Below are 26,671 nucleotides of genomic sequence, written 5' to 3'. Positions count from 1 at the left end.
CTTATAATTTCTGTTACTCTAGAGAACCCTGACTAATACACAGGCATTGAGAGAGAGCAGTCTAGAGCAGTTTGGGTCTCATAACAGTCTCAGCTCACTTACAAATTATCAATAGTCACTTTCCCATAACCTTAGCCTTTCCCAGGTGCTTTTTCACTTCAGAGGACTCAACTCTCCTCTTCCACATCATTCTGACTTAATTTTTGGCATGCTTTATTTCTTATATTATTGGGAATGGATGTTCAGGAGGGGAAGGGACATTCTTGGTCAGTGCTTAATAAGCCAATTCAACTCTCCATGGGTAAAGCAGTGAAAAGATTCTAATGAAGCAAAGAAATCCCTAGTGTTGGAAAAAGGAAGTGCTGAACGGCTTTCCCTGTGTCACAGGAGAGACTCATGGAATTGAAACTCAGCTTCTGCTCAGTTCAGGGAGAAATAATTACCAAGAAGGCAAAGCCTATGCCCGTGACATCAGCAACCCATCTCTGGAAATTCTATTGTATCCTGGAGAGCTCTTGGAATCCTGTGATGTCACTTGTGTTGTAGCAACACCAACTGCCCTCAGGACGTTCGATCAGTGGCTATAAGATTTGCTTATAGACATGTTGTCTAGACTGAGGCATCTATTTGGGAGAGAGAATGGACAGCGTGGAGAGACCACAGTGAGGGAGAAGAAAGCAGGCCCTAGGTCTCACTGGAAAACAGGGAGAAGTAAATTGTTCTGGGGAAGACGTAGTGAGTTCAGGGAAGGGAGGTGGGGCACTTTCTGGATGTGGTGGGAGCAAACCCCTATCAAGGATTCATGATAATTAGTTTGGCTGAGTTGGGAATTGACAAGGCTATAACTATTTTGTTGGGTACCCTTTGTTTTCATTCTGAGTGGGGAAGGAGGCCCAGAGGACTTAATGAGATTTCAGGTTCATCACTGCACTTCACCCCTTCTGCAGTCCTTTAGGTTGCATGTCACTAATACTAGGGAAAGGAGAGTGCCCTGGTGAAGCTTAAGGTCCTCATACTCAACATCACAGCCACCAGCAGGGCAGGAGCCACCAAGTGGGGCTGTCTTTCAGTTAGCTCTAAGGTTTCCAACTTACCCCCAGTGGGTGGCACACAGGTCTCCAGTTCATCCTGAGAAATTAGAGCTAGCTAACCTGGGCAGGGATCATTCCCATCCTGCCAGCTCTGGTTGTCCTGGGCTGCCAGTGAGGATGGCTTTGTGGATCTGGTGACTATGTTCTGCCCCTGCCTGACTTCCCTATTAACATGCAAGTCTGAAGCTCCCAGCATGTAACATGAGAAAAAAGTGGATCTGGAGAAGGCATGGTGTGTACTAAACGGAGGACAGAGGGCTTCCTGGAGGAGGTGAACATGAGCTGGGCCTTCTGGTAGTGAACCTCAGCAGCTGGGAGCTTCTGGGAAGCAATGGACCTATACTGCTTCTCTGAGATTCCAACGAGCAGACCCAGAGTCTAGAGTTTTTGATGGTTATTTGGGAGAATAATGAATTGCCCAGGCTGCAGATTCTTTTCTGGGAGATCATTCATTTCATTCTGAGTGGAAAAGAGGGCAGGAGGAAGAGATTGACTAATGAGGGTCTCTTTCTAGCTGGGGTGTTGCTGTACACTTCATCCTCAGTGGATTCCTTCAGTTTCCATGGGAATCTGATGCCAATAAGAAGGGAGGGAAACTCCCCTGGCCATGCACCAAGGCTTCAGTCATTAGATGCCATGGTCCTGGACACATGTGATCAGGATTCGGTGCTGCTAAGCACTAGGGACAGCAGAACTTACCTGCATCACATCAGATGCGAGCTGACACTGTCCTCCAATTCTACTTGGCTGGGCTAGCTTAGGCCTTCCGGAGTCAGGGGACAGCAATAGGGAGTGATGCACATGATTATCCAGAGGTTGATGATACGGAGCTCAGGGGTCCCTGACAGATGAAAGTTGCCCTGCTCTTTGGAAGTTTCTCTGGGTTTTTAGCATTTTCTCATCCTTATGCTTCTTTGAATTCAGCATAGACTCTCCTGGCCCTATGCCATTTAAGAATACAAGTTTATTTGTCTTTATCTGCCTTCAGGGACTACTGGGGAGGCACCATCCAAACTCTCCACCTTCACTGAGAAGGAGCAGCAGATGAAAAAGTTGGAGAAACTCACCAATCAGTTACATCAAATGACATGTGAGGCAGATGAGCTGCGTGAATTCTTGGCCAATTATACCGACAAGGATTTGAACACCAGGTAGTCACCATGCCCAGTTCTCTGCTGACCATCTTGACACTGCAGAAGCAATCACAGGTTTTCTGAATAACAGGAGACTGAAACTCCAGGTTGTTCTGGTGCCTAATTTTCCTAAGTACATTCGAGATGTAAAACTTGGAGCCTCGGTCGGAGTAAGATAGGAACAGAGGCTGTTTTGCTTCTTCCAAATGAAAAGCAGAGCCTATGGCCTGAATCATTCTCTGTGGCTAAAGACTGTAGTATGTGAGCTCTCCACATGCATTTCAAGAGGCCTTGACAGGTGTTGGCTTGTGGGAGATGCTAGGCGCTGTGAGTTTGTGGTGAGTCTTTGTACTTGACCAGCAGACAACTGTGAGCTAAAGGCTCCTGGAAGCAGCTAGAGAGACCTGGTCCCATTCATCCATGTGAGTGTGATGGTGGAAGGCCTGGAGCCCATTGCTGGTCCTCTCTGGTCTTGATCTTTTTGCTCTGAGACAATGCCACCTCCCTGTATTTCTCGGGCATCCTGATTGCATGTGGTTTATGTGCGTGTATGTGCATGTGTGAATGTGTGTGTGCATGTGTGTGTGTATACGTGTGTATGTGTTCTCCTTGGAGTCTGGGTCTGTGGCATGGCTTGAGGATTTTGAATTCTCCGAGTTTTGAGGTGATGGCACTTCTGAGGCCAGGGAAGCCCGTGTCGAGCAGCATACCTCTTAGCCACTGTGCTGCCCTTGGTGGAACACTGAAATCCCCTGTGGAATTTAGAAAGTCATTCTAAAGTTGGGACTCCTCCCTGGAAATACTGATTTTGTTCTCTGGTCCTTTGTGCAGCAATAAACACCCAGGAATTAGAATTCAGGAATTAGGCACCCGGTTCTGAAGACAGGAGAAATGTGACCATAGGTTTCTGGTGGACCTAATTAGGTGGCACAGATTCCTGGGATCTTCTTAGAGAGCCAATCTAAACCCACTGAGGGTGCTCATGCTCCCTCTCTTAGACTCCTGACTCTTCTGTTCTGCGGGCAGGATAGGAAGTATAATAAGCACCAAAAGGTCCCAGTTATAAGTGCCAGGCTGTGACATGCACTGGGCTAGGGCAATGTGTAACACAAGCCTCATTCATGTGATCCTAGCTGATGTGTTCATGGTATTCTTTTCTCCTGGGGCCATGCCCTACCACAGGCTGAATTTTGAGTTTGAGATGCTCAAAATGGAGCATAAGCAGGTGGTGAATGACCAGCTGAAACTGCCCAGGGAGGTCAGTAAGGCCGTGGACAAGTGCAATCAGATGATGGAGGAAACAGAATCGGTCGGGTAAGTGCCTGATTAGCTTGAGGGGGGCCGCTTCTGCCCTCACTTGTCTTGACCCAAAGTGAAGGCTCCGGTTCCAAACTGTCTGCCTCTTAGCAAGCAGCCTAGCCTGTGGCTGTCAGATTTGTGTCTCCTAGACTCGGTTTTGCTAAGTGAGAAGAGACACTGAGGCCCTCCCATCCTTGTCCTGCCAGCCTTCCAGGAGTCCTTAGAAAAATGGTTCACATCATGAAGAAGATACTTGGCATCCCAAGGCCTATGGAGCTCTCCAGGGGCTTCATAGAGCTGGTTTCCATGGGTTCCATAGACAAAGTTTATTCCTGTTGCGAGTTCTGCGCTCCTTCAGAGAATGTTTGTCCTCTTCCTGTTGAGGCTTTCCTAATATCATGAACAGTTAAGCACAGGTGGGGCTGTACTCTGTTCTCTTCTCAGAGGCACAGTATACCTTTTGGTTACCAGGGCTTTCAGAAGTAGTTTGAATCTTCCTGGAATTTGGTTATTCTCTGGATTTGGCCTGCCTTTGAGTAATGCTAGCTTGGCTCCTGAGAGTTCCAGTCTTGGGCTGTGTGGGGCTTTTCAACTTTTCAGTGCTGATAGCATATGGACGGAGGCATGGCAAATGGAGGCTGGCTGGAGCTCATCATATTTTGGTGTTGGTCCAGTTACCGCCATGGCCAGGTCCTACGAGACTGGACTCAGCTGAAAAAACAAGTACATGTGTTGAGACTGAAGAACAGGTTGCTGCGGAAGGAGAAGACTGAACTGCAAGAGTCCTGTGAGGAGGTGAAGAGGCTCTTGAAGGAGGTCCATGAGAAGATCTGTGGCCCCTGTGCTGAGCAGCAGCAGGTAGGCTGTGGCAGGGGGGCAGGCTGCCCACCTGTCCAAACATACAGACACCCATGTAAAGATCCATCCACCCATCTAGACTCCCACCTACATCCCATCCAGTTGTGCTTTCTGTGGTCATGCACAAGGTTCTCTGTAGAGCTATCCTCCTACAAGAAACCAGATGTTTGGCCAGCAATACCTCCTGTTCTGTTAGAAGGCAGAGAACATTCAGAGATGCGTCAGTCACGTATCACACCTCCATGACATTATGTTCGGAGGGCTGCTATGCAGGGAGCTACTTAGGGAAGAGCACAGAGCTTTCTTTGATGAGGTCAGCTTGATGAGGGTGGTGCTTGACATTTCTCCCATCCTGGAGCTTCCAGTCTGGTGCTGACTGGATGACCATGGATGTGGGATGATTTTGACAGGCTGGGGGTTGGGGTGATTTGAGGCTTCAAGAAAACATTTTCTCCAATCATCTCAACATAGGCTGACTATGCTGTATGCTCCCCTAGGCATTTTTAGACCCCAAGGGATGGCTAGCAATGTTGAGGCTCTCAGTAGAGCATACTCTAAATTCAACTGTTCATTCACCGTGACGTCCTCTTCATTTTTTCTGCTCACTTCTGACTTCTGGGGTCTGTGTGTATCTATGCAGGCTTGTATAAATGGGTGCAATGGTGAGTATGTTTGCAGGCTACATAATGAAATCCGGTGCTGTCCTCTGTTGTTGACTCCCTTATTCTCTGGAGCCCAGGCGTTTCACTGTACCTCAAATTTTCTGTCCATGTTTCATGTCCACCTAGCTGTCTAGAACAAATAGACAGAAAATTTCTGTGACTCAGTTGTTGTTAGGTATTAGCAGAGGCAAAAATATTTATCTGAAAGAAATCCTTGGAGCAAACCAAAGAAATGTGGTACATGAAGTTTAGGAGGCCACTGTGGCAAATCAAGGTGTCTGAGAGGCAGGATTGGCTGGATGAGGGTTTGTGTTCCTTCTCTGCTCTGGGTGAGAGGCGACTGCATCCTTAATGGTCAGGTGGCTCACTATGTCTTCTCTGTCCATTTTTATCATTATACTTATTGTCTGTTACCATTTCTTTTCACCTTTGCCCAACCTTGGCTCAGTTATCCTTGGCCTTGGAGCTTGGCCTGGATTTTATTCCATGAGAGATTCTGACGTGCAGTGTGCTTCCAGCATAACTCAGTCCAACAGAGTCCCACAGCCATGCTGTGATGTCAGAATGGGGCTGTCTCAGTGCACCCACTTAGCCTCCCGATGGTCTAAAGCACTCACCATGTGCTGTGTCTGCAGCACTCAGTAACTGCTCTTATTCAGAGTTGTTCACTTTGAGTTAAAAGCAGTCTCATGGAGGACTGGGAGAAATGAGGACCCTCAGACATTGCTGGTTCTGTAAAATTGTGTAGTGCAGTGAGAAGCCACACACAAGTCTTCAGAAAGTTGAACTGCAATCTCCAGGTGACCCAGTGAGTCCAGAACATGAAGTAGGTGTCCACAGAGAAGCGAGGGGACTTCCGGGTCTTAGCAGCATTCCTTAGAGCAGCCTTGAAGGAGAAACTACCCAGATGTCCATCATTCAAAGAGTGAAAAAGTATGATGTTGCTGAGCCCTTCTATGGAATATTGTTCAGCATGAGATAATACATGTAATCACTTGGCACTGACTTAGTCAGACATTTGTTACTCAAAGAAATCGCACTGTGTTCTTCCTTCTTCTGACTAAAGTTAACCTCCTCAATAATATCCTGGTGATTGATTGTTCCTTATACTAGCATTAACTGGGCAACTATACAAGTTATTGTATTACACTGTGTTTGTATGTGTACATTCACATTCATGTGTATATTCATGAGTGTATGTGTGTACATGGGAGTGGGCAACCCTCCAGTGAGAACACAATCTTCTAATGAACAGGAGGAAGAAAGCCTGGATGAAGGACTGAAGAATGCCCTGAAGCACGGGGACTTGGCAGAAAAGCTGCAGCCTCATGTCAGTGTCCCTGAGATGAGGTAGGGGCCCAGCTGGGAGGAGCAGTTAGAACCAGGTAGCTCACCTGTACCTGGATTCTGTCCTTTTGGGGACTCTTGCAAGCTGGATGTCTCTCAGCCGCAGTCAGGGAAAGATCACCTCAGGGTATTGATTGTGCTAGACCAATAAAGAGCTTCTCCAGAAAACACTATGTCTGATCCTTCGTATTTCTGGGAATTGTGTACCCTTACTCCCTTCTGAGCTCCCTGGTATCTTCTCAGTCCCTTGTCCCCTGTGTCTCCCCACAAATCTCCCTATGTAGTCCGAACCCTAGAAGCAGGGGAGTTAGTTGTGGAGGACACTGTGTGCTCCTGCTACTCTATTTTCCTTCCAGAACATCACCTTTAGACAGAAGTTCCTGCCTCTGGGCAGATCTGCATGCAGCACACTCCTGCTCATTACAGGCTCTCTGCAGTGTGCATTGGTTATAAGAGAAGATTTAAGAGTTGGGGAGTTAGGTGCAGGAAGGTTTCTTGCTGTGGGAATAATCAGAGCCTAAACTGGAGTGCTGTGTAGGCTCCCCTAGAGGGTCTACGTTGAGTTTCCCAGGTTGTGCACTCTCACCTGGTATCTAATCAAGGCCATGCAGATCTGTCCTGATCTGTTACTCAGGCATTGCTAAACTGTTATTTTTCCTAAACTAATGTATCTAGACAACAGGAGAAATGTGCTGTATTTTCTTGCCCAGCACAGTATAACTCTAACTTCATCTTCTAGAAGATTTTAAGAGCTGAGGAAAAAATTCCAGGCCCAGGTGCACTCTGACCCTTCTCCCTTGGGAAATGCAGGGAACAACCTCAGCTGGAAAGTAATGATGGATTGTCCCGCTGAATAGAGCTGGTTTTGGCTCAGTAGCTGCCTTAGCAGGTCTCCACCAGGCCTGCTCCCTAACTGCCTTCCTTCTCTAGGTCAGAAAATCTCCAGTCAGAGCTGGAACAAGTCACAGCCCAGGATGAGAGCTTCCTGCAGACAGAGCTGCAGCAGCAGGAGCACTAAGTCTCACAGGCAAGTGAGCCACCTTTGCTTCCCAACCCATGCAATGGCATTCATGGGGGGGTGGGAGGCTTTTGACTCTGGTTCCTCTCTGTGAATAGGCATTGATTTTTTCTATCCTGTGGTCTGCCAGGATGCTTCTGGGACTGACTGTCTTTTCTTCTCCCACAGATGCTCTTGAGAGAAATGAGGAGGTCAAAGAAGCCACAGACAACTTGTGTCCATGGTGTTCTCCACCCTGTCATCAAGGCCTCCTCCTCAGAGGACACCCTGTAAGGCCCAAAGAAGGCATGGCTATACTAGCTTTGAAAAGGCCTTGCACAATTGGTACCTGCCTTCCTACCTTGTTTCCAAGGCCAGCCACAGGCTGTAGGACTGCACTACAAAATCTGCAGCAAGACTAAGCTAATAGTTTAATTAAGCAAGCTGCTATTTTTTTGTTTGGTTTTTTGGTGGGTTTTGTTTGCTCTGGGTTTTCTTGCTTTCTTTCTATGGTTTGATGTTTTGAATTCATTTTATCTTCCTTTTGTTCCTGTTGTTTTGGTATTTTGTTAGGTTATTTAGTGTTTACATTGTGCTCCCTTAAAAGAACTGTTGAGTAAAATAAATATATTTTTATTAATAAAAAACTTATTTCCCACTCTTTGCTCTTCAGACCAATTTTTTTGGTCAGTATTGCTCTAGGCCCTGATTTTGTCTAGCCTGTGGTCCAGCCAGGCTGCTCTGGATCTGGCTGCCTTTCTTTTCTGACAGCCACTCTTGAGGGAAAACTGAGGAGGCCAAAAAAGCCACACATGACCACATGACATACTCCACCCTAAAATCACGGCCTCCTCCTCAGAAGACACTCCTTTCCAGCTGTGAACTCACCCGTGAGGCAAATACCAACTCCCCTCCAGGTGATCTCTCCCCAAACAGATCTGTGGGTCTGTTGACTCAGTACTCTGCAGAAAAGAAAGAATCAAAAATGAGCTTGAGATACAGAAATTCTGAGACAAGAATTACTGAGAACCCTGACATTCAACATCTAGGGGCCTCCGTGAGGGACATAACAACATCAAGGGTAGAGATGTTGGTGAGCAGGACTTTTTCTGACAGTTTAATGTCACTGCCTCGGCAAGCTGACTAAGTCCTCAGCTCTCCCTATGTGGTGGAGATTCTCCTGTCATGGAAGATTGCATTGATGTCCAGTTATTCCAGACAGACAGATTTCCAATTGTTTTACTCTGAAGACCAATTTCTTTGGTCATGTGTAGTGTTTCATTCCTGTAGACCCAGAATGTTCTATGACCCCAGAACTCTTGGGTGCCCATCTTAGGCTATATACTTATTTCCCAGAAAGCCAGGGCTGCACAGGTGGACTGTGTTTGTTCGTAGATGGTGTTGCCAACTTTGTGTATACCCATTTCATGACAGATATATATATATATATATATATATATATATATATATATATAGTGTGTGTGTGTGTGGTGTGCATATGTATGTATACATGTACATATACATACACTGCATCTTTATTGTCATATATTTAGCTATCATTAAACTATAGCATTCTGTTTCATGAAATGAGCATGTGGAACAAATGAATGAGAAACACCACAGTATTGTTCTAATGCCTCTCAGGATACACAAACATCTACTAAAGTCATGTGCAAAAAATTTGTGTCCCACTTACTACCTGGGCCATGGTGCTGTCCTTGCCTGGGCTGCTGCCAAAGGCCATGGACCTGATAGAGTTGTGGGCAGCAATGCTGGTATCTGTGAGTTCAGTTACCACTGAGGGCTCTGCAGCTACCTTGAGTCTGGGCCACTATGTTACTGTCACAAGAATATACTCCCACAGGGGCCATGTGTGTCTTGAGTGCTGAGCTGCCACCCAGGACCATAATGACATTGGGCCAGGACTGTTGCTAAGAACCAAATCTCAGTCTATGGCTCTGTTGAAGCCAGGGTCTGAGCATTTATGTCCAAGGCTCATGCTGCCATCAAAGACAGTGCAGAAGCCTGGATTATGAGCCATCACCTAGGCCCACCTGGGGTCTGCTGCTGGGTCCATGCTGATTGAGTGACATGCGTTGACAACCACGACCATGGTAACATCTATGCCCAGGTTGAAGCCTAGGACCATGTCTGGGTCCATATTACAAATGCAGCCTGGGTCTGTGTTGAAATCCATGGCTTATGTTTCCAATCAAGAGACACACAGAAGTAGAGATCTAAGTCACCACCTAGGACCATGTTAGTCTCTGAGGGCTACACTTCTGCTGGGGCCACACAGATCTGAGTGGCCTATGCTGTCACCAGTGGCCATATGTGTCCTCTGGGCCTGGGCTGCTGTAAAGACCATGTCTGCCTCTTTTGCCCTGCCAGTGCCTCTGTCCGTGTTGATGTCAGTGGCCCCTGTGACCACTAAAGACAGGATACGGATGCACAGATTAAGCCCACTCTTCACAGGTTGCAACACTAGGGTGAACTGGACCTGCCTCTCCCCAACTATAATAATCGGGATGCAGGGTCCTGCACCTGGACTGAGCAGCACAGTAGAGCTGACCATGTTAGCAGTAGTGCAGGGGAGTTGGACCTTTGTGGTCTGAATGTGTGAGAGCCTGATGGGAGGGCGTGAGAGCAGGATACCTGGCCTCTCTGCATTCTGCTTGCTCTATTGGGGGACCTAACTGAGGCAGTGCTGGAAAGCTTGCGTGGGTGGTGAAGATGAGGGAAGCCTGGCAGGTTAACTAACCCAGCTAAAACGCAGGCCCAGAACCAGCGCTATGACTTATCCTACCCCAACATCCTCTTCATCTAGGAACTGCTGGAGCAGTGAGGGCCCGGATCTGCAGACCAAAAGCAGCAGGATCTCCATGACACAAGCTTCAATAGGATATCCAAGATGAGTCCCAGTGAGGATACATTATTTATAGAGTAGTAGAAGTGAAAGGTCTGGAAAACTTACAGGAAAAGGTGTATGGACTAAAGGGTATACTACGTGACTCATGGGGCCACACTGCAGAATCCTGACCAAGATTTTGTTTGTTTGTTTTTGATTTTGAGTTTTGGGTTTTTCTTTTAAACTTTGTTCTGCTTGGTGGGGAGGTAGCAAGAGCAGAGCACAGATGGGAGGGAATGGGTAGGGGGAAGAGTGGGATTGGATGCACGATGTGAAACCAACAGAGAATCAATAAAATATTTTTAAAAAGAAATTACAGTAACAGGAAGTATCTGTCTCTGGTTTCCTTGAAATACAGCATCAGGGATAACCACACAGCAGACAGAATGACTTCTAAGATATGGTAGGCATTTTTATTCTGTTTTGGTGCTGTGCATTAACTATGCTTTGGTTTAATTTTTCAGATTATTTAGTAGATATATATGTATGTATGTTTTACCTGCTGAAGGGCGGTGCATCACATGCATTCAATTCCACCAGCGGCCAGAAGAGAGAATCAGATTCCACCTGAAACTGGAGGCTTTTTATCTGCACTGTTGTTCCTTTGTAAAAGAAAGAAATACTGAAAATTAAGGCACCATCTCTTCAGCCCCTACAATTGACTTATATCCATCTAGCCATGTGTGATGTACTAGTTAGACTGAATCACCCAAAAGCAATAAGAGAAATTTAAGGAGACCAGAAGGGACAAATTCATGATATAGGAATGCGAATTGCCTTAAAATGCCAGACATCCATGCAAGGCTTTTGCAGGTTCAAGATCCTGCTCCAGCATCATGTGTTGTCATGGCTGGAGCAAATCTTTCACATCTCGTCCTGGAGTTACAGTGCAGATTAGGGAGATCTGATGAAATGCAGAATTGAGAAGACCCTCCTGGTGGTAAAGCTGTGGTTAGGAGTCTCTCTTGGTGCTCCAACTAAGTGTTGGAAGGAAGCTTCAAACTAGACAGAGTGGATGGAGCCTGCAGCAAAAGTCATTTGCCTCTGCTGGAGAGCACATCTGTGCAAGGCTAAGAAGGGAGAAGGATGGTTTATTCTGTTGTTTTACGATAGCAGAGCTCACTGTATATTGAGGAAGGTTTTCTTCCAGGTGATGGCTTTATTCTTGTGAAGCTCTCCAGAAATGGGTCTGACTCCTGAGACTGACACTGAGTCACAGTTAATGTGTGGAGGAAGTAATCTTGTGGGTCCACAACTGGTGCTGAGAAAGCTCACATTAGAGACTTAACAGCACAGCTGAAAGCTCTAGAAAAAAAGAAGCAGACTCACCTAGGAGGAGTAGAAGACTGAAAATAATGAAACTGAGGGCTGAAATCAACAAAATAGAAACACAGAAAACAATCCAAAGAATCAATGAAACAAAGAGCTGTTTCTTTGAGAAAGTCAACAAGATTGACAAACCTTTATTCAAACTAACCAAAAGGCAGAGAGAGAACATGCAAATTAACAAGATCAGTAATGAAAAGGGGAACATAACAACAGACACTGAGGAAATTCAGAGAATCATTAGGTCTTACTATAAAAGCTTATATGCCACAAAGTTGGAAAATGTAAAAGAAATAGACTTGTTTTTAGATAAGTACCATTTACAAAAATTAAATCAAGAACAGGTGAACAATTTATATAGACCTATAAGTCGTGAGGAAATAGAAGTTGTCATAAAAAACCTCCCAACCAAAAAAAGCCCAGGACCTGATGGTTTTAATGCAGAATTTTATCAGAACTTCCAAGAAGAGCTACCTATACTCCATAATATGTTTCACATAATAGAATCAGAAGAGTCATTGTCAAACTCTTTTGATGAAGCTACAGTCACCCTGATTACAAAACCACACAAAGACCCAACCAAGAAAGAGAAGTACAGACCAATCTCACTCATGAACATCGATGCAAAAATTCTCAATAAAATTCTGGCAAACAGAATCCAAGACCACATTAAAAAAAAATTATCCATTACATTCAAGTAATGTAATGGATAATTCATTCATGGATAATGAATTCAAGGCTTCATCCCTGAGATGCAGGACTGGTTCAACATACGGAAATAAATCAATGCAATCCACCATATAAATAAACTGAAAAAAAACCATATGATCATTTCAGTAGACATGGAAAAAGCATTTGACAAAATTCAACACCCCTTTATGACAAAGGTTTTGGAGAGGTTAGGGATACAAGGAACATACCTAAAATATAACAAAAGCAATATATAGCAATCCAACAGCTAACATCAAATTAAATGAAGAGAAACTCAAAGCCACTTCACTAAAATCAGAAACAAGACAAGGCTGTCCACTCTCACCATATCTCTTCAACATAGTTCTTGAAGTTCCAGCAATAGCAATAAGACAACATAAGGAGATCAAGGGGATTCGAATCGGAAAGGAAGAAGTCAAGCTTTCGTTATTTGCAGATGATATGATAGTGTACATTATTGACCCCCAAACCTCTACCAAAGAACTCCTACAGCTGATAAATAACTTCAGTGAAGTGACAGGATACAAGATCAACTCAAAAAAATCTCTCCTATACACAAAGAATAGGGAAGCAGAGAGGGAATTCAGAGAAACTTCATCTTTTACGATAGCCACAAATAGCATAAAGTATCTTGGGGTAACTCAGGAAGTGAAAGATCTATTTGACAAGAACTTTAAGGCTTTGAAGAAAGAAATTGAAGAGGACACCAGAAAATGGAAAGACCTCCCATGCTCTTGGATGGGTAGAATCAACACAGTAAAAATGGTAATTCTACCAAAGGCAATCTATAAATTCAACGCAATCCCCATTAAAATCCCAACAAAATTCTTCACAGACCTTGAGAGAACAATAATCAACTTTGTATGGAAAAACAAAAACCCAGGATAGCCAAACAATCTTATACAATAAAGGAACTTCTGGAGGCATTACCATCCCTGACTTCAAACTCTATTACAGAGCAACAGTGTTGAAAACAGCTTGGTATTGGCATAACAACAGAGAAGTAGACCTATGGAATTGAATAGAAGAACCGGGTATTAACCCACAAACTTATGAACACCTGAGTTTCGACAAAGGAGCTAAAAGTATACAATGAAAGAAAGAAAGCATCTTCAACAAATTGTGTTGGCATAACTGGATGTCAACCTGTAGAAGAATGAAAATAGATCCATATCTATCACCATGCACAAAACTCAAGTCGAAATGGATTAAAGACCTCAATATCAATCTGAACACACTGAACCTGACTGAAGAGAAAGTGGAACGTAGTCTACAACATATGGGCACAGGAGACCACTTCCTCTGTATAACCCCAGTAGCACAGACAATAAGGGCAACATTGAATAAATGGGACCTACTGAAACTGAAAAGCTTCTGTAAACCAAAGGACACTGTCATTAAGACAAAAAGGCAACCTATTGATTGGGAGAAGATCTTCACCAACCCTGCAACAGACAAAGGTGTGATCTCCAAAATATATAAAGAACTCAAGAAACTAGACATTAAAACTCTAATTAACCCAATTAAAAATGGGGCTCTGAACTGAACAGAGAATTCTCAACTGAAGAAGTTCAAATGGCCAAAAGACACTTAAGGTCATGCTTAACCTCGTTAGCAATCAGGGAAATGCAAATGAAAACAACTTTGAGATACCATCTTACACCTGTCAGAATGGTTAAAATCAAAATCACCATTGATAGCCTTTGTTGGAGAGCATGTGGAGTAAGGGGAAGACTCATCCATTGCTGGTGGGAATGCAAACTTGTGCAACCACTTTGGAAATCAGTGTGGCAGTTTCTCAGGAAACTCGGTATCAACCTACCCCAGGATCCAGCAATACCACTCCTGGGAATATACCCAAGAGATGCCCTATCATACTACAAAAGCATTTGTTCAACCATGTTCATAGCAGCATTATTTGTAATAGCCAGAACCTGGAAACAACCTAGATGCCCCTCAATGGAAGAATGGATAAAGAAAGTGTGGAATATATACACCTTAGAGTACTACTCAGTGGTAAAAAACAATGACATCTTGAATTTTGCATGCAAATGGATGGAAATAGAAGACACTATTCTGAGTGAGGTAACCCGGACCCAAAAAGATGTATATGGTATACACTCACTCATTAGTGGATTCTAGCCATTAATAAAGGACATTGAGCCTATAATTAGTGATCCTAGAGAAGCTAAATAGGAAGGTGAATCCAAAGAAAAACATGTAGTTATCCCCCTGGATATTGGAAGTAGCAAGATTGCCAGGCAAAAATTGGAGCTTGAGGGTGGGGGTGGGGTGGAGGTAAGGGGAGATGGGGAGAGAGAAGTGAGAAGGGGAGGATGGGGAGAGCTTGAGGGAATGGGATGTTTGGGATGGAGGAAGAGTGGATATGGGAGCAGGGAAGTACAGATCTTAATTAAGGGAGCCATTTTAGGGTTGGCAAGAGACTAGACTCTAGAGGGGTTCCTAGGTGTCCAAGGAGATGTCCCAGCTTGTTCTTCGAGCAGCTGAGGAGAGGGCGCCTGAACTGGCCCAATCGTATAGCCACACTGATGAATATCTTGCATATCACCATAGAACCTTCATCTGGGGATGGATGGAGATAGAGACAGAGACCCACATTGGAGCACTGGATTTAGCTCCCAAGGTCCAAATGAGGAGCAGAAGGAGGGAGAACATTAGCAAGGAAGTCAGGACCACGAGGGGTGCACCCACCCACTGTGACGGTGGGGCTGATCTAATGGAAACTCACCAAGGCCAGCTGGACTGGGACTGATGGAGCATGTGATCAAACTGGACTGTCTGAACGTGGCTGACAAGGCGGGCTGACTGAGAAGTCAAGGACAATGGCACTGGGTTTTGATTCTATTGCATGTACTTGCTTTGTGAGAACCTAGTCTTTTGGATCCTCACCCTCCTAGACCTGAATGGAGCAGGGAGGACCTTGGACTTCCCATGGGGCAGAGAACCCTGACTGGTCCTTGGACTGGAGAGGGAGGGGAGGGGAAATTGGGGGAGAGAAGTGGAAGAAGGGGAGGAGAGGAAAGATTTTAATAATAATAATAAATAATAATAATGATAATAATAATAATAGATAAAAAAGAAATTATTAAAGAAACAAAAAAGAAAGTAACTGAAAATAGGAATAAGTTTATAAAGTAAAATTCCTCCTTCCTATCCTTTTGAGACCTGAATTTCAAAATGGTAAAAGGCCACTGTCCCTCCATTACCTTATAGAAGTTTAGGTGAGTGTTAAAATCACACTGGCGAACAGAGAGGCAAAGGACAAAAATTACATAAGAATGCATGAGCATACTAGCATACCTCCATCAAAACATTTGCAACCACTTTCAATTTTTTAACTCTATTTCTGTTTTGATATTAGAAATTATCAAATATCCTACCATTTATTCCTGGTTCTGTGGTACTCTAAAATACTTTCATAACTCCTTATAACTACTTTCCTACAAAGTATTCTTCCATTCATTTCAATATATAGGACAATCGAAGAGACTTTCACCACCACAAGTTAGTGATCACATTCCATTCATGTGGAATATGTATAAGAGCACCTGTTCATCTGGGATGGGTAAGAGATCTGACACCCATTCCAGTTGCCCCACAGCACCACATGGATAGACAAGCTGCTGACTATTTTTAGGTTTAATTTCAAGAATCACTAATTTATCAGGGTGTGCTGACATTTGTCTTTAGCCACAGCACTAAGGAGGTAGAGGCAAGTGGTTCTCTGTGAGTTCAAACCCAGGCTCCTTGTCTATATATTGAGCTCTATGACAGGTATAGCTACATAATAGAGATTCTATCTCAAACAAACAAATTACTATTATACTACAAGACCTACAATGCATGTAAACTGATATTCTTCCTTAATTCATTCAAATCCAATGTGGTTTTGGACTGCTTATCAACTGCATAGTTCACAAAATACTATCTTCTGTAAAGCAGATATTTTTAAGGGTTTCACAGAATAGCCTTGGCAGTTTTAGAATTCACTATGTAGACCATGGCCGGCTCCATCTCTCAAGTGCTAGAATTAAAGGTGTGGCACCACATTCAGACCAGACATTCTTCAAACTTGACACATCAAACATAAAACCATTGCCTGAATTAAGACACAATCCCATCCATAGCCTTAATGTAATCATAAAATCTGGAAAAGTTTCTCAGGGTTCCATAAAATGAAGGTATCACAAATTTTAAAGTTAGAAATAGGCCATAACTCATTTAAAGCAGTATTCTAATTTTAAATATGGTCTTTTGACTGTTTTCAAGAAATAAGTTAATATCCCATACTGTAAGAAGGCAACAAAAGAAACTTCCTTTACGTATTTTAGCATCCAGTTCTCCTTGGTCTATAACAGAAATGGCCTTTACTCAAAAGCAGGGACACACTGCCATGGGTCACAACACCTTACTTCATAGGAAGACTTTTTTGTCATGCCCACCACTGATTCAAACCACATAACCCTTTCACTCTTCACCAGAGAATCAGCAGCTTCTCCATGGCCCTGCCCTTTCACAGAATACACAAAGCTTGCATTCATCATGTACTTCCGAGAGTTTTTAATGGCCTGTCACTGGGAAGAAGATATTCAATTTCATCTTGACACAGATGACTGCCTAAGAGGTGCCACAAAAAAGAGGCCCTCTAATTAAACTCTTCAGGGTGAGTTGAGTAGTACCAGGTCCATTTCTTAGTTTAAACATGTCAACAATGCCTGGCACATAAGCAGAACTAAAAGTTAGTTCTTAGATGTAATTCGCTGTCTTACAGACTGATCAGTTCTCATTGTTTTCCTTTCAACTTAAAATTTGTCTTAGCCTTGTCATTTCCATTACCAAGGAAAATTATAAATTTCTTAAAATATGTAGTCTAAGAACAATTATATTACCTTTTATATAGTACTGGTCTGTTTTAATTTAAGAGATGTTTAAGAGCTGAATTTGTAAAGACTGGAAAATAACCAAATAGCTACATTTACACAAACAACTATGCCACTTCCTAATGAATGCTCTTACTACACTAGTCAATGGCAGTACTAACAGCATGTTACAAGCTTAAAAAATGTTAAATAATGAACAATTAAAACAGATGCTGAAATGCTGGCTCCTAACTTACAAGTTTAAAAGAAGCAAAATGAAGTTGTGGTCAGTGCATAAACACTAGGACCACAAGATCCCATGGAACGAGCACTGGGCTCAAGAGGATTCTGGGCGCTTCAAATGCAGCTTATTTAAATTGGGCTGTGCAATACATGGGGAAGGACTAATTTTGAAGACAAAAAATTCTTTAAATATGCAACCCATTGTATGTAGATAATGCTATGACTATGTATTTGTATAGGTAGTCACTTAATAATTAGACTAGGGGCTAGAAAGATGCCTCAGCAGTTTAGAGCGCTGGTTGTTCTTGCACAGGTCCTTTGTCCCCAGTATTCACATGATTGCTTATCACCATCTGAAACTCAAGTTCCAGAGTATCAGACAGCTTCTGCTGGCACCTTGTAAGATATAGTATAATTTTAAAGGAGCATGTATATGTAATATGTCTGAATTTTTACTTTTGAAACTCAGGAAAAATGAAAAGCTTCCTGGGTAAAGAAGAAGAGAACAAATGATGACAAGCTTCACTTAGGGTCTAGTAGAATGGACATACTGGTATCAAATGGGTTCCTTTCCAGGAGAATGACCTTGACACTCTGGCTCTCACACATGCACCAAACTTCCTATAACCATCACAGATGTGATTCAATACCTTTCACATTCAAAAGGTTAAAGGCAAATTACTTAACTTCCTTTTTCCACTAAAACCTACCCAGTCAAGGAAAAAAAGTAAGTACCTATGGCACACTCAATAACCACAGAAGACTCCCAAACTACTATGGTTACCAATCAGGTCCAAGGCTATTACAGAAGAGAGGTACAAGGTGTGACTTCACAATAATGAATGAGGAGCTTCAAAAGTACCTTAATTCTGGGAAAGATACAGTAAATTAACAGAATGAAATAAATAAGAGTTTTATGTGTACAGCACTCTGCCCACATGTATACCTACACTGCAGGCAATAAGAGGCACACATTACAGATTGTTGTGAGCAATCATGTAGTTGCTGGGAAATGAACTCAGGACCTCTGAAAAGCATCCAGGGCTCTTAACCTCTTAGCCATCTCTCCAGTCCCTACAGAGACAGTTTTAAGAGTCTGAGGGATGAGTAGGAATGCTCTCCTTGGATAGACTTGTGTGTTTGAATGCTTGGCCCATACATAGGGAGTGGCACTATTATGACATGTGGTCTTGTTGAAGTAGGTGTGGTCTTGTTGGAGGAAGTGTCAATGTTGGGGTGGACTTTGAAAGTTCAGATGCTTAAGCCCAGACTCAGTGGCACCCAGTCTTTTCCTGATGCCTGGGGATCAAAATATGGAAGTCTCAGCTCCTTCTCCAGCTCCATGTCTGCCTGTATGTCATCACGCTTCCGACCATGACTAAATCCAGCCCCAATTAAATGTTTTCCTTTATAAGAGTTTCTGTGGCCATGGTGTCCCTTCACAGCAATAGAAACCCTAACTAAGACAAAGGGCATCACTGGAGCAAAAAGCCACTGCCTGCTTCAGAGAAGAAAAATAAAAGACAGCAATCATACTCCCTTCAATGACTTTACAAGACAGCTATTCGGAAGTTTTCCCATTTTTGTCCCTCATTTTAAAAACTCCTTCATACAATTTTAACTTAAGTCTATCAAAAATAGAGTTATAGAAATGAATAGGCAATTTACAACAGTTTAAATTTGCTCCAATCAAAGCCTATTTACATAATACAAATAAGAACCATCAGTACTAATTACCCAACAGTCACAGAAGTGCTGACTAGAATTTCAGGTCATTGCATACAATAATACCAAAAAATCTAGGCACAAAATTTAAATTAAGAAAGACAATAACAATAATAATGATAATTATAATCATAATAATAATGTTTAAAAAGGAGTTATGCATCTTTCCCTACTTTGGGGTCTAAGATACTTTTTCCCTTTCCATTGCCCAGCACACAAGAGGCCTTGGGTTCAATCTCCATCTCTACCAAAAAAGAAGAAAAGGTCACAGGGATAGGAGAAGAGGAGAATATTTCTAATATAACCACCGTTTTGTTTCTCGAGACAGGGTTTCTCTGTGTAACAGTCCTGGCTGTCTTGGAACTGACTTTGTAGACCAGGCTGGCCTGGAAGTCACTGAGATCTGCCTGCCTCTGCCTCCCAAGTGCTGGGATTAAAGGCATGCACCACCACCACTAGGCAAATAACCACCTTCTAAATGGCAAACAACAGTTTACTAGCTTGCCCTTCAAGTCAAAATGGAGTTCCATAAAGAGAGTTATGGAAAAGAAGTGAGATTATCTGGAAAGAAAATCACACAACAGCTTTCCCCAACACAATCAAAATATGTTCACATACAGAGTCTTTCGAGTATAACTCCTTTGGTCATGCTTTTAAAATATGAGCTTTGAATCTGAGATTTAACAAATTAAATTTTAGCCCTTTATGGGGATGGTAGTGGGACTGAAGAGATGGCTCAGATGTTACATGCACAAACTCTTCTTGCAGAAGATGGAGTTCAGTTCCCAGTATCCACATCAGGTGGCCCACAGCTGCCCATACTTCCAGCCCCACAGGGTCTGATGCCTTCTTCTGAATGCCACAGGTATATGTATTAACACATGCACACAGACACATATGCACACATATCGAAAATAAAGCAGTTTAAAAAGACATTAGTGTTAAATGGCATTATTCCCACAGCGTACATGACTGTTGTGGATACCATGACAACTGAAGTTTTGTAGGAAGATTCCCCCAAATAACTGAGAGAAAGGGCTTAAAGAACTTTTCTATGCCATGTTTATACAGTTCAATCCCAACAGCCAATAGGTAGAAGCAACTCTAGTGTATATGCACAATGGAATATAATTCTGCCTTATAAAAGATGTAAACTCTGACACATACATACAACATAAATGCACTTTAAAGACATGCAAGGTAATTAAGTCGCTTCAATATGAATGACAGGACACTTAAGCTAGTTCCACTTGGGAATTAAAACAGAATCATAAGCACAGCATAAATCCAGCCAAGGAAATGCAGTGGAATGAATCGACCCCAAACTTAAGAAGGCACGTGCTCAATGCAGTTAGGAAGCCCCAAGAATTAAAAGTGCATAAAATGACAACGATTTATCTCACAGATACCTGAACTCATGGGAACGTCTTTACCATCAATGACCTTTAAAACACTGGAGCACTTCTCCAAACCCGGGCAATCCAAAGGTTTAAAGAAATGAATAAGTGACTTTGGGAAATAAGAGGGGATGATAAGGGGGTGACGGTTGTAACCAAAAAAGACACATCACTTTCGCGATGAAATCCCAAAGTAGCTTCATTGTGGAGTGGAAAATCAAAGACCGAATAATAAAATGTTCCTCAATCCAATTTTCATTTGAATTCCTGAATTCACAGTAGAGTCTAGGAACTTAATGTGATCCAGATTTTCAGGCAAGATGGGGTAGAAATGGGGGTAGACAGTTTCTCAACTAGAAGAAAACAGGTTTTTCTACATCAATTGTTTCATGCATCCTGAGAGTCCTATTTACCAAAAGCAGCAACTTCCTGGGTCTGAAAGTGTTGGCCTCTGCGCTGGGGCCCTGAAGGGAGGACCTGAATGCAGTTTTCTGAGCATTGGTCACGCCCACCCTCCCCACCCCACCCCCGCCCCCCGCAGAGAAAGCGTGGGAAAATGCCCTAAGACTGCCAGGGCATGCAGTGCTTACCTGACTGATCCACTGTACCAGGGAGCTCTTTCCTACGATGTCCCCACCGAGAACCTGTCCTTCAGAGGAAAGTCCCAGCAGGGGCCACTGAAGCTGGTAGCAGGAGAACAGGGGTCCATGGAGGCTGGGGCTGGCGACCATGCCACACACCCCTGGCCACGGATGCTCTCGCCTAACCAGGGTCCTGCATCTCGCGCATGGCCGCGGGCAACCGAGGCAAAGAGGCCATCGCGCGGGACCGCTCCTCAGACGCCCAGACTTCCCTCAACTAAGTTGAGCCCTCACCGGTTGGCTGGCTCCCCGGGCTCACCCGCGGCCAGGTCCGAGCAGCTCCACGCCTTGAAGGTGACCTTAGCAGCAGCTCCTTGGCGGCAGCTGGTGAGAGGTCGAGGCTCTGTGGTGTTGAAGGAGCCCAGAAGCTTAACAGGGGCATCCTTGACTCCCTCTGCATACAACCCCGCCCACCCGAGCATGCGCTGCCTGTGGACCTTGAGTAGACAGAAGTGCCCCCCAGTGAACGCCCCTTCTGGGGGCGGGGCTTCTGAGGAGCTGTTGACAGTTGATCTCTTCTGGGGAAAGAGTCAGTTTAAGAATTGGAACCCCTTTGGTCAACCATGTCTCAGTGGAGGCCCAACTCCCAACTCCTGTCCATATACTGGCAGCAGAAATTGAACACAGTGAAATATATGTGTGTGTGTGAGTGGGTGTGGGTGTGGGTGTGTGTGTGGGTGTGTGTATATATATATATACATATATATATATATATATATACACACGCACGTATATGCAGATATATGTCTTAAATATATATATATTTTTAAAAGGAGAAGAAATTGAGAGGGATGGCGTGGATGAATATGTCCAAAATACATTATATGCATATACAAAATTTTCAAAGAATTATATGAACACTTCACCCTCTGATTGCTGGGCCTACAGGATTGAATCTGTGCAAATTTTGTGTTTGCTGCCACGGTCTACATGAGTTCATATGTACATCAGTCCTTTTGTGCCTGGAAGTCACTGTTTCCTTGTAATCATGCACCACCTCTGGCTCTTACAGGTTTTCTGCCTCCTCTCCTCATACCTCCCTGAGCCTTGTGGGGAGGGGTTCAATCAAAACATCCCGTTTAGGACTCAGTGCTCCAATGTCTGTCACTTTTTACACATTGCGCACTTGGGGGTTTCCCATCTACTAGAAGAAGATGTGGATTGGGCAAGGCGTTGATCTATGGGTATAGCCAGCTGACATTAACATACATTTTATTGCTGTGTTCCTTTATCAGAAAAATAGTATTAGACATCTCCTAAGACCGTGACATATCAGTTTGAAGTTTTTAGTGACTTTGCAGTGTAGTTATGAGTTCCATCTCAGGAAATCACAAAGTTATTGTTTGCACCCATAAAATTTGTGCCACTATTAAGCTAGTGTGTTACACAGGCAGGTCACTGCTGTAAGTTACAGGTTTGTAGCTCGGTAATATTGGTGATTACCTTTCTCTTATGGTATCAAGCAGAGTACCTTCTAGAACCAAAATAGCTGATCAATAAAGGTGAAGCTTCTAATTAGTCACATGCTCAGCTCTTCCATATTTGATGATAGAAGTAAATATTACCTTCAGCAATAGAGCCTTACTATCAGTTTATGGAAAGTGATCAGTAACATTGGAAACAACCTGTGATGTTTGAGGGTTTCCATGGGACATCTTTGGCCAACGGCTCAACAAGGTGTCACCTAAAGTTAAAAGCTAATATCTACATATGAAAGAAAACATACAATGTCTTTTAGGATCTATGTTACCTCAGCTGAGATGATGTTTTCTAGCTCTATCCATTTACCTGAGAATTTTATGATTTTTAATAGCCGAATAACATTCCATTGTCTAAATGTATCACATTTTCATTTTCCATTCATCAGTTGGTGGACATCTAGGTTGCTTCCAGTTTTCAGCTATTATGAAGAAAACAACAATGAACATGAATCAGCAAGTATTTTGTTTAGGTATATATCTATGAATGGTTTAGCTAAGTCTTGAGGTAGATTGATTTCTAGCTTCCTGGGAAACCAACACACTGATTTTCATGGCAACTAGATAAGATTGTACTCCCATCAGCAATGAATAAGTGTTACCTTTCCCCTACATCATGGAAATCACATGATTTATTTTATTGATCTTGGCCATTAGGACTGGTATAAGATGAAATCTCAAAGTACTTTGAATTTGCATTTCCCTGGTGACTAAGGATGTTGAACATGTCTTTAAAGGTTTCTCATCCATTTTTTTGTTTCACTTCTTTTCACAGAACTAAGTTCTGTGCTTACTTCTCTATCCCACTTGTGAATTGGATTATTTATTTTTTATTTCCAGCTTTATATTTGCATACTTTAAATATCAACCATCTCCCAGATGTCTAATTTGTAAAGAGATTTTCTCATTCTGCAGGCTGCTGCTTTGCCCATGTGATAGTGTCCTTCATCATATAGAAGTTTCCCAATTTCATGAGGTCTCATTTATAAATAATTGGTCTTAATGCCTCTGCTATCAGTGTCCTGTTCAGAAAGTCTTCCTCTGTGTCAATGAGTTCAAGACTATTTCCCTAATTTCTCTTCTATTAGATTCAGGATATCAGATCTTGTATTGAGTTTGTAGTTTTCTGTCAAGTGGTAGATAGGTATTAATTTTCATTCTTCTGCAAGCACCCATCCATTTGTTAAAGTTGCTGTCTTTTCTTTAGTATATACTACATATTAAACACAATCTCCATCAAAATTCTTATACAATTCTTCAAAGAAGTTGAAGTAAAAATCTCCAACTTTGTATGAAAATACAAAATATTCAGAATATATACAACAATATTGATTTATTGTTTTTATTAAGAATTGCTATTGGTAGAAAAACCATTTTAGCATTTAATACTACTGATCCATGAGCATGAGAAATTGCTCCATCTTCTGATTTCCTCTTTAATTTCTCCCTAAAATGCCAGGTTTTATTATACAAGCGTTTCACTTTCTTGGTTCTTCAAAATTCTTCTCTCTTTATCTTAGTTAATTTGGATAAGGCAACTGATGGAAACAGAGGCAGAGACCCACATAGGAACACTGGATTGAACTGCCAAAGTCCAGTTGAAGAGCAGAAGGAATGAGAATATGAGCAAAGACGTCAAGATAATGATGAGTATACCCACTGAAACAGTCAGAGCTGACAGGAGCTCACCAACCCCAGCCTGACTGGAAAGGAACAAGCATAGGACCAAAGGAGTCCCTCTGAATGTGGCTGGCATTTGCATGGCTGGGGCAGACTAAGGGGTCACCTGCAGTGACACTAGGATTTATCCCTACTGCATTCACAGGGTTTTTGGGAACCTATTCTGTGTGGATGATATCTTGTTCAACATTTACATAGTAGGGAGGGCCTTGCACCTTCCCCAAAGCAGTGTGCCTTACCCTCCCTGAGGGTTGTACAGGGGTGGAGTTGGAGGGTATGTGGAGGGCATGAGAGGAGAGGAGGGAGAAAGAACTTGGATTGGTATGTATAATGAAAAAAGTTTGTTTTCTTTTTTTAAAAAATAAAAATGTAATAAAGAGGATATCCATATATATATATATATATATATATATATATATATCCAACATTAGAAGTCTCTATAATTTTTCATAGTTCCATCTATTTATGGGTAAGTATTGAGCTTCTTTCTTCTGAAATTCAGGAAATCTATTTACCTGTAAGTCCCTGTCTCACTATTATTATTAGTGTGAGTAAGCTCATACTAATCTATTATCCCATCCAATTTTCCCTTTTTTTCTCAATGAGATCCTTGAGTCTATAAAATTTCCCCAAACCCCATCCTTATAGCAATTATAATCAATCACTAAATGATATCCCTAACCCTGAGAACAAACTCCTTGGGAGAGGGGACGTCATCTAACGGCGAATCAATCCCACACCAGTTATGTTTTAAGGGGTTATTTATTTTGGGGGGTAAAACTTACATACACCATAAACCATCAGGAAGGGAGCCTAGTCGCCGGAGTAGGAGCCGGGAGCAGGAGCTGGGACCAAGCGCCAGAACCAAGAGGCCCAAGCCGAGCTCTGTGGCTCTTTTTAAAAGAGAAATATACCATGCCCCAGTGGGCTGGTATTTCAGCGACTATTGGCTGATGGAGTGGAAGGCCCTCCAACAGCACCGTGCGCTCGTGCTTCAGCGACTATTGGCTAAAGCAGCGGAAGATACTCCCGCAGCACCTCCCCCTTTTGTTTAAGTAAGAGAGTTCTAAGCCTACTACGAAATTATATACAGTAAGTACAAACCTACACAATTATATACAATAAGTACAAATATCCTATTCTAACAAGCTAAAGTCTTGTATAATAAAAAACTTGGCCAAGTCTTGAGAGGAAAGTAGCTACATTTATCTAGTCTTCAAACCCATAGAAGATCCGAGAAGGGAAATAATGTTACCTGAGTAATTAGGAAGTGCAATCAAAGAACTTCCAAAACATGCAACAAATCACAGAGACAAATGGCTACCTGAGCAATCACCAAAGACCTGTTTGCAGCGTTGAAGCAACAAACTTTGACTTAGGCCTAGAATAACTGACAGATTATTTTATACAGGCAAGAGATTTTTCAAAACCATCTTACCCTGTCTTGGCAAGATTTAACAGTTCTGTTTATCCATTTCCGAATTTTATCCATTTCCGGATTTTAACAGGCAAGAGATTTTTCAAAACCGTCTTACCCTGTCTTGGCAAGATTTGACAGTTCTGTTTATCCATTTCCAGATACCGTGTATTTGTCAGTAGTTGAGGTATGGGCAGTTCCTTACCCAGAGGCCAGTTTTGTCAAGAAGACAAGCTCCAAGTGGAGTGTCTTTGGTGCTCAACAATCTCTCGGGAATAGGTCGGTGTTGCCAGGAGTGATTGTGTCTCACTACACAGAACTCTAAGATTAAATTAAATGCCATTTTCTACAGCTCTTCGAAAAGGTTGAAGACTATTTATATATAATCTCTATGTATCTAAAGAACCTGATTAGTCTACCCATAAATATGACAGACATAGATGACTATTGATCTACAATTCTTAACATGTATCTAACTTAAAGACTAAGAGAATAAACAACTGTGCAATAAATGAGGACAATGACCTCCAAATGTAAACAATAAATATCAATACATAAACAATATATGAGTATCTTAATCAGAGGTAGAAATATACACTGCAATATGGTATACATATATCAATACAATATATATCAATACATAAAAAATGTTTTAAACAGGTAGAAGCATGCATACATACAATATTCAATATATGCCGATGTAATTATCTACAAACAATAACTCACAAATACCATTATTATCTATCCAATTATCCCCCCTTTTTTTCCAAAAGATCCCTGAGCTTATAAAATTCCTTTCCCAACTCTCAACCGTATACTAATAATAATCAATCCCTAAATATTGTTCCTAAACCTGAGGACAAACTTTGCTGAGAGAG

At 42.5% G+C, this 26,671-nt stretch overlaps 1 protein-coding gene across 2 annotated transcripts; it reads left to right on the top strand.

The window, feature by feature from the left end:
* Window positions 1–540: 540 nt before the first annotated feature.
* On the top strand, window positions 541–7,417 carry LOC148120095 (disks large homolog 5-like). 2 transcript variants are annotated; one of them, XM_087911949.1, is made up of 6 exons: window positions 541–711; window positions 2,080–2,242; window positions 3,407–3,538; window positions 4,198–4,381; window positions 6,299–6,393; window positions 7,321–7,417. In XM_087911949.1, exons 1-6 carry the CDS (start codon window positions 603–605, stop codon window positions 7,406–7,408), a joined length of 771 nt encoding a protein of 256 aa, XP_087768075.1. In that variant the 5' UTR covers window positions 541–602; the 3' UTR covers window positions 7,409–7,417. The 2 variants fall into 2 exon arrangements, with proteins under 2 accessions (XP_087768075.1, XP_087768074.1); XM_087911948.1 differs by having other exon boundaries at window positions 541–735.
* The last annotated feature ends 19,254 nt before the right edge of the window (window positions 7,418–26,671 follow it).

This window comes from Myodes glareolus, chromosome 12 (genome assembly GCF_982192425.1).
Source record: "Myodes glareolus chromosome 12, mMyoGla1.1, whole genome shotgun sequence".
NCBI lineage: Eukaryota > Metazoa > Chordata > Mammalia > Rodentia > Cricetidae > Myodes > Myodes glareolus.
Note: the sequence above shows the minus strand (reverse complement) of the source record. Positions and strands in the feature narration are given on the sequence as shown.